The 8,878-nt window shown below is 47.7% G+C and overlaps 1 protein-coding gene across 2 annotated transcripts in view; it reads left to right on the top strand.

Annotated features, from left to right (window-relative positions):
* Positions 1-1,561: 1,561 nt before the first annotated feature.
* Sh3gl3 (SH3 domain containing GRB2 like 3, endophilin A3) overlaps positions 1,562-8,878 on the top strand; it is a 139,447-nt gene continuing 132,130 nt past the window's right edge. Inside the window, exon 1 of one of the 2 annotated variants that reach the window (XM_005077844.4) lies at positions 1,562-1,741. In XM_005077844.4, coding sequence (XP_005077901.2) covers positions 1,697-1,741 — 45 coding nt within the window. In that variant the 5' untranslated portion in view covers positions 1,562-1,696. Of the gene's footprint in view, positions 1,742-1,904; positions 2,018-8,878 lie in introns of those variants that run through there. The other variant, XM_040729233.1, reaches the window with a different exon arrangement.

Genomic DNA, 8,878 nt, shown 5'->3' with positions numbered 1-8,878 from the left:
TGGATGCAGTGGGAGCAGCTGCCTCATGCTCTCATGACTTCCACTGCCATCTGAACTACCCCCAATAGAAGGTTCCCATCAAACTGTGATTTCCACTCAAAACAGGACAAAATAAAACAAACCCCGCATGGACCTAAGAAAACTATCAGCCATGGAAGAATGCCAATCACCAGCCTTGACAAGAATCTGATTTCTCAGAGAGTACATGTTGAGCCAGTGCTGTTTAAACTCCTCTTGGGTACAGAAGGGGCCAGCAGTTGAGTATCTACCCAGTCTTAGACTAGTTCAGGACATCTTTCCTAGAACCTGTTTTGTGGGATTGGGACAGCAGTAGGGACTGGTCATTTTGCTGTGCTATTATGACTCAGTGGTTACCACCATCATACCTTCTACCACTGTCTAGTGTCAGCTAGCCCTTGGCCAACTAGGTGCAGTGTTGAGTCACACTCATCAACCTTATCCCAAGATGCCCATTAAGAAGATGCCCACATCTCCCACATCAGAGGCGGAACGCTATTGACTCTACACTTTCCTGGCTTTTGTGGCAAACAGAGAACCAGGTATTCACCCTGCCACAGCAGTGTCATGCTATGAAGACTTAGGTGGGGGCTGGAAGCCAGGAGCTAAGGTCCTGGAGAAAGACTAGAGCCAAATAGAAGCCTGGGCACAGATGTGAACAGCAGGGGTTCAGGCAAGCAGGGAGTGCTGTTGATCCTAGACCAGATTTCGGGAGGGTCCATAGAGTGACATTTCCCTTTAGGTGGAGACTGAAAGCTGATGGCGTTTGCTTCAGTGAGAAGCACTGCTAAATGGATTGCAGGCATTAGGAGCCATGGTTCAGGGAAAACAGACTTGTTGGTGGCACATGAATTGATGCTAAGCTCCATTTCCGTGGCTGGACACCCACTCTTCAGAGTAGATACTGTGAAAAGGCTTTGTGTAAGAGATGCACCTGGAGACCATTCCGGCGAATTTTCTGGTAATGAGTGGGATGGAAGACCCTCTTTCGGGCATCTTGCAGTGTGGTTCTTGGTGTAGTTTACAAGAGGCTCTGCTCACCTGTGAGACTAGGCTGCCTTTATTAGTAAACCACCGAGAAACTCCCTCCCAGGGGCCTCTGACTGCTCAGGTAGACTGAGGCTAAAGCACACACCTAGCTCCCTCCCACCTAACCACAGATCCAGGTACTGTAGTGTTTCTCTTCCTGAGATGCACACCCCAGCGTTTCTTCCTTTTATCACGCGGCAGGTGTGTGTGTGTGTGTGTACTGGCAATGAGTGAACGCAAAAGAGTAAAGAGAAGACCTCGGGTCCAGACAGTCTCAGAGCCAGCTGCATCTCGTGCTAGCCTAAAGAAGTCGGAAGAGGCTCCGTGCATCCTTTGGGCATCCCACCACCAGTCCTTCCACTAGTCCCTCTCCTGGCTCAAGCGCTCGCGGTCGCCACGCAACAATGAAGCGTGGGCGGACCTAACGGCTTCATTTGCATGCCGCCCAGGCTCGGCCAATGGGCTGCGCCCAAACCTCGAAACGCGGTGTTGCTATCTGCGCGCGCGCATGTGCCAGTGTGACAGCGCCGTGGCGGTGGCCGTGGCCGTGGGGCGCGCGGGGACCGCCCGGGGTGCCCGCTCCGCTCAGAGTCGCGGCCGCGTGGCCCGGCGGAGCCCCGAGATCACCCCCGGGCGGGACGCCGCCGCGATGTCGGTGGCCGGGCTCAAAAAGCAGTTCCACAAGGCCAGCCAGGTAGGGAGGTGCGCGGGAGGGGGACCTGGAGGCGGTGTCCCCACGGGGTCGCGGGCCATGGGCTCGGGGTTCCCGTCAGCCTCCCTCGGGCTGGGTTTCTGGTCGTCTAGGGGGGCGCGGGGGCGGGTAGTGGTCGCGCGCTCTGTGCTGCGCGCGGTGGTGCCTCCTCCCCTGAGTCTCGGGTCTCCGGATGCGCTCTGGCGGTTGTAAATAAGAGCGGTTCGGCAGTGGAGAGTGTTGGGCTCCGGGATGAGCGCTCCCGAGACCACGATCCTGGTAGGCCTCCCTCCTGTCCCGGTGTCTCCAGTCCGTCCGTTGGCGGGCTCCCCTGGGCGCTGTACTTGCTCCCTGACTGGGGTCCTCCAGTTTGCGCTTTGGCTTCCCTGGGGTTGGGGCTCGTCGCTGTGGTCCTTCCCTGCCCGCCCTCTTTCCTGGGTTGGTTTGAGGTCGACACCAGGCTCCTGCTCTCAAAGAGATGGCAGTGTGATGGGGAGACCCAAAACACACACGTAAACAAACCGCACTAGACACACCTCCGCGCTAGAGGATGGCAAGTGACTCAGTGGGGGCTTCATGAGAAGCTTCCAGGAGGTGAAGACAAGACATCTGGGGACTAGTCACGAGAAGTAACTGTGGCTCTGAGCTGTGAGAGGGAGGGCATTTTGAGCAGAGGAAGCTGGAAACAGGGACACAGAAAAGAGGTGTGTGTGTGTGTGTGTGTGTGTGTGTGTGTGTGTGTGTGACAACCAGATTTACGTTCTAACACTACATACAGTTTTCTAGCCGTGGTAGAGCCCACGGTGTAAAACCTGTTCACCAGCACCTGCGGAATTGTTGCCCTGCCTCCACCTGCTTCCCTCCCCAGCCTCTATTTTGCTAGAACCCAGGTGAACAGATTGCATTTAGAGTCCATGTCGGTGGCGATGCCCCAGCCCTGCTTCTCCCACAAATCGATCTTGAGATTGCAGCTGACATTAGAAAACGATTTTTCTCTATCCCAGGCGGAAAGACACTGCTAGCCCCTCAGTCACAGCTGGTCCACAAGGAAACTGAGTGATGGCTGTTCCCAGCAGGGGACATAGGTTGGACAGTGGTGCTATTCAGGGTGATAGAAATCCTGGAGGAGGGGCCCCATTGGGTGAGGGCAGAGATGGTGGATGCACTGGTGGATCTCTAGTACTTAGAGAAGTCTGCGGGATATTCATCTCTGTCTCTCTCTCTTTGTCTCTCTGGGGGTCTGGGACTGGAGGTACTGACTTGGGGGAAATTCCAATTAAAATGGCCTTTTTTAAAATGGGAGAGTTGAGGCAAGTGGAAACGTGCACAAGCAGTCTAAATAAAAACTCTAGGGGGCGCCACACTTGAACAGCCACACTTGAACAGTGCTTAGTCTTGCTGAGCATGAGCGTTCCATAAATGTATATGTAACAAATGAGGAATAAATGAGGCTCAGAAGGAATGACTTGGGGAGAGAGACAGAGACAGAGAGACAGAGAGGAAGAGAGAAAGAGAGAGAGAGAGAGACAGAGAGAGAGACAGAGACACACAGAGACACAGAGAGAGACACAGAGAGGCAGAGGGAGAGGCAGAGAGACAGAGAGAGCACATATGAGCACAGGTTGGCATTGAAAGGCTGGAGTTGTTAGTGTCTACTTCTGCTGTAACACGGGAGCAGCTGACTTGGACAGTCAGGAGTCCCGGAGCCTCTGCCAGCAAGGCCATGCTTGAGTAACTGCTGGCCACACTTGTGACATTGTCTTCCTTAGCCTGGCAGGAAATGAACCCCTTGACTTTCCATCCCCCTTCGAGGGATCTGAGTACATTCAGTCACCATTCTCCTTCGGGCGGGTGTGTTTCTACCTAGGGTCTAAATCAGTGGTTCTCAACCTATGGATGGCAACACCACAGGCATGTATATCAGATGTCCTGCATATCAGATATTACATTATAATTCATAACAGTAGCACAATTACAGTTAGGAAGTAGCAACAAAATAATGTTATGGTTGGGGGTCACCACAACATGAGGAACTGTGTTAAAGGGTCACAGCCTTAGTAAGGTTAACAACCACTGCTCTAAATCTTTACTTCCGTTCTCTGAAATTATTTGTACTTCATGTGAAAAGTGAGATATTACATATTCTCTCTGAACTTACCTGCATTTTGTGGCTAAGCTACTTGATAGATAAGTTTCAAAACTGTTCTAGATATTTCTGTCCCTCATCCTCCTTTCCTCCCCATCCCCCAGGTCCCTGGTCTAGCTCTGAGCCTCGGCTATGTAGCTAAGAATGACTGAAAGCTTCTGAGACCTGCTTCTCTCTCTCTGGTGCTGGGGTTACAGGAGGGTGGCAGCACCATGCACAGTTTTTGCTGAGGATTGAACCCAGGGCTTCATGCATGCTAGGCAAGCACTCTCCCAACTGAGCCACACCCCCAGCTCAGTTCTAAACATCTTTCTTAGAGATTGTGCAGTGCAACAGACTTGGAGAAATTAGGTTGTGTTTAATTTAATATGAGGGAGCAGAGTAATAAAAATGCCAGATGTTTTCAAATAACATTTTCACAGCGGGCTTTAATTCACTCCAAGCTTTCCCAAGGGCATGGAAAGGGAGTCCCAGATGATGTCAATGGCTAATAATTCCCAGGGATTCAGGGCTGGCTCCTTGCCATGATCAGCTCTGCGACCTTGGACGTAACCCATCTAGGCCTCCTTGGCTTTTCTCTCTGCATGATGAATGATGGGAGGATTCAGAAGTTGGGTCCCTGTGCTAAACTTGATAGTGCTGTGTTTGCAAAACTCAATATGGTAAAACCATTGGATTATGTGCTTTTGATATTTTAAAGATTTATTTTTATTATATTATTGTGTGTGTGTGTGTGTTATGTACTGTGTGTATGTCCAAGGAAGTCAGAAGAGGGCATTGAATCCTGTGGATCAAGAGTTATAGGTAGTTGTCAACCTCTCAGTGCTGAAAACTGAACTCAGGTCCTCTGTAAGAATATAAGTACTTTTAATTATTCAACCATCTCTCTAGCCCTTGGATTATACACTTTAAATGATTTGCATAGTATGTGTACACTGTGCGTCTGTCCATCCATCCATCCATCCATCCATCCATCCATCCATCCATCCATCCAGATAATTCATGTGTGCATCTCAGATGTGAACCCTTCCTTCCTTCCTTCTTTCCTTCCTTCCTTCATTCCTCTTTTCTTCTCTCTTTCTTTCTCTTCTTCTCTAACATATTTATTTATTCATGCATTTTTTTTTGAGGCAGGGTTTTTCTGTGTAGCCTTGGCTGTCCTGAAATTCTCCCTGTAGACCAGGCTGGTCTTGAACTCAGAGATCTGCCTGCCTCTGCCTCCTGAGTGTTGGGCTTTAAAGGTGTATGCCACCACCACCTGGCTGAAATTCTTAAGTAATTTACTTAAAATGTTTCAGAGAAAGACAGTAGGGTCCTTTACAAGTAAGGGACCATGGCAGGGTAAGATGACTCATCACCTTGGCTAACTGTTTCTTCTTTCCTAACCCCTTCCCTGCCACTGAGAAATGGAGCACTCTGCTTTCTAGAGGATGAACTGTCCACCCTGGAGATGCCGTCACATTGTGCCAGGTTTCTTGAGTTTGTCACTGAACACCTTTAGAATTCTTTACCAGAGTTTTAAATAGAGCCAGTTATTCTTCTCACTGGGATGTGGGTGGAGCTGCTTGTGTAAGTTCAAATAGCTCAGAACCACCATTGTGGCTTCTTCTTAAGCACAGCACAGGAGCAATAAAAAATAGTCTGATAGTGCATCGGTGTGGTCATTCACTGAGCAGACTGACTGTGCTTTATCTCAGAGAGGTTTCTCTTGACCGTAGTCACTGTTTATGAGGGAGGCCCAGACCCTGCTCTGGATGGATGCTGTGCTCTGACCTGGATGCTGTACTAATAGACATATTCTTTTCTTTAAGACCTCCTAGGGACTTGTATCATATTCCCATGAAAGTATCATTCCTTCTCTCTCCCTCTCCTAGCCACCCAGTTTTCATAGTCTTGTAGGCTCCATGTTGAATTTACCTGTTTGTGCTTTTATAGGACAATGCTCATAGCCTCTGTCATATGGCCTAATAACACACTAGGGAATGGGAAAACCCTTAACATAGCTTTTTGGTAACTTGTTCTTTCTCTTTTAATGCATCAAGCTGAAAAAGGCTGAGGGGCCATAAGGGGCCCTGCCAAATGTCCCTGCAGACACTAACTGCTCAGGCTCGCCACTTATGGACAAATGCTTCAGGGAAAGATAACCCTGGTAAATGGTGAGATCCTCCAGGGAGACAATGGATGTCTTTTGTTTTACTTTCTCATTAGAGAAAAAGATAAAAATACACAGCGCAAAATCCATAATGATTTATTTTTTCCTCTTAGATGCATTGGAAAATATATTAAAGATAAAACATTCTTGCTGTCTTTCACACATTGTTTGACAAATTAATACATAAATCTGCGTACTTTAGTTTAAAAGCCAAGGTCCTAGAGTAGATGTTCAAACCAAATTGGTTTGGAGTTTTTAATAACTTAGAGATACAATATAACCCAAACATTTCTTTCTTTTTATTCTATAAAGTAAAACTATAACTCGGTCCCTTGGGATTTGCTTTTAAAGCACATTGGGAAGCAGTGTTTCTTCTGGTTAAGACTGGCTTTTAGCTTTATTAAAAGTACATTGCAAATTGTGTTTCCCAACACTAAGTATGTGGAGGTGTGTGTGTGTCATGTGTGTCAGGGACATGATGACTGGCAGGTTTTACTGAGAAAATAAAGCTGTTAGTAAACAGAATGGATGTGGTACTTTTTTGGCTAAGTAACAGGTGAGCATGTGGTGAATGTTGGAACTCAGCAGAGCATGGGCAGTTTAATTCTGAGTTCTTAAAGTTTGGGAAGAGCCGCACTGGGCTGGGAGGGAGGGCTTCTTCGTGGAGGTAGTATTAGACTCTAACTGTTCCTATTCTCTGAAGTGGTAGCCTCCCATTGGCCTCTTCCTCTGTGGTTCCCAAGGTCATCAAATGCATACTGCTATACTGGAAGCCCTTTAATCTATTGGTGGTGGTGTCCCTCTCTTCTTCTTCCATCCCTTCCTCTCCTTCTCCCTCCCTCTCCCTCTCCTTCTCCCTCCCTCTCCTCCCTCCCTTACTTTCTTTCTTCTTTCCTTTCTCTCCCTCTCTTTCTTCCATTCTTCCTTCATTCCTTTGTTTGTTCATTTGTTTCTTTCTTCTTTCCTTTCTTCCCAGACAGTTTCATGTAGTCCCTAATTCTTTATCCAGGCAATGATGACCTTAAACTCCTGACCCTCCACCTCCACAGTGCTGGGGTTATAGGCATACACCATCTTGTATGGCTCAGGGAGACACCCTTCTCCAGCACTGATCATTCTTGTTGATTTCCTGAGGCTACCTGTCAGTAGCAGAGCTATGGCTGAATCTGAAATTTTAGTCACAGCTCCTCATTTGTGTCTCTGCTCTGGGCTGCACCCCAGTAGCCCAGAGGTCCCCTGTTTGCTCATGTGTGGGTGGTTTTCTGCTACTCTTGGTGTAACAAGGAACAAAATACCAGTGGCTAGTCACTGCATGGTGCCTTCAAGCCTATCCCCTCTCATTTTCATTGTCTCAAGGACTTTGCTCTTGTGGCTGCATCTCTCCTTAGAACATGTGTTTTCTCCTGGGTCATTCCCATCACCATGTAGCTATGAGTTCTTTATCTCTGAGAAACAGACCCCCCCATGTGTCCCACCCCCTGTATCCCCTCTCCCTATCATCAGGTACACTGAGGAAGTTCGTGTCCTCTCTTGGTTTTCTATCACCCTGTTTGATATTCAACCCATTCCAGTTGAGTTTTCTCCTGTACTTTGAGACCACGCATGTCCCTCAGTCTGATGGTCTCTTCCCCATCTGAACTCTCAGCAACATTTGACCAGTACAGCACCTGCCCGAGTTCCTCAGCGTTCTGTCAGCCCCTCCAGTCTCTGTTAATGGCTCTTCATCCCTTGGCTGCACCATGCCGCACCATGGCGGCCCCCTGGCTCCAGTTTTCTAGACTTGTGCTCTTTCAAGGAGGCTTACCCACATTTAAATACAACACATGCACTGATGAATCTCAGAGCTGTATTTCTAGCTCAGCTGTTTCTCCTAACTAAAGACAAAAGGCAGTTCTTCCTTTCCTCTCAGACATTACGGTTGAGACTTGTAGACAGGAACTTTTGTCTGTATCCTCTTGCATTTTTCTACTGGTGATCTCAAACACCTGTTTAGCCCCTTAAGTAAAACAAAACAAAGCCGGGACAGGGCCTTGATTCCTCTGAGACATCATCAGTTTATTGTTGTGGTCTTCCTCCTGACTCTGCTCTGAAAGTGGTGCTCTCCAACTCTGCTGGTCTGCTGTGGTCACCTTCCCCTCCCCTCCCCATGGCTGCAGTAGCTTCCCAGTCCATCTCTAGACCTCTGTGCCCATCCCCCTACAGAGAATCTGTTCATTCACGATGGCCAGTTTAGTTGCTTTTCAAGAGATACAGCCCAAGAAAACAAAAGTTTAAAAATGCTGGAGAAAAAGGGAAGTAATCAGGCATTGGTTGTTGATGGAAATGCAAATTTAAAAAGCCCCTGCGGAGAAGAGTGTGGAGCTCTGTGTTACCCAGTGATTCACCTTCTGGGTGTATAGCCAAAGGAAGGGGAGGCAGTGTGCCCAAGAGCCACCTGCACACCTGTGTTTTTATCTGTTGTCACAAGAGCTGCAGAGTCAACTTAGGTACCTCTCAGTGGATGGATGGGTAAAGAAAACGTGATACACAATGGATTATTCTACAGCCACAAAGGAGAAAGGAGATCCTGTCAATTGTAGTTAAAAAAAAAATACATAACTGTAGTATATTTTGTTAAGTGAGACAAACCAGATAAAGTGAAACAAGTGAATGCTATATGTGTCTTTTGAAACATTGTATAAACTCCATTAATATATATTAAAATAAAACAAAATGAATCTAAGGCCATGCTACTAGTGACAGGTCTTCACTGGCTTCTAGTTGCATATAAAAATAAAACCCAAACTTAAAGTCAGTTTCCACTGTGGTACTTTTCTTTGCTCTAATATCTATCTGATATTAA

Source organism: Mesocricetus auratus, unplaced genomic scaffold (assembly GCF_017639785.1).
Source record: "Mesocricetus auratus isolate SY011 unplaced genomic scaffold, BCM_Maur_2.0 Super-Scaffold_4256, whole genome shotgun sequence".
Classification (NCBI taxonomy): Eukaryota; Metazoa; Chordata; class Mammalia; order Rodentia; family Cricetidae; genus Mesocricetus; species Mesocricetus auratus.
The sequence above is the reverse complement of the archived record's forward strand: the minus strand, read 5'-3'. Positions and strand labels throughout refer to the sequence as shown.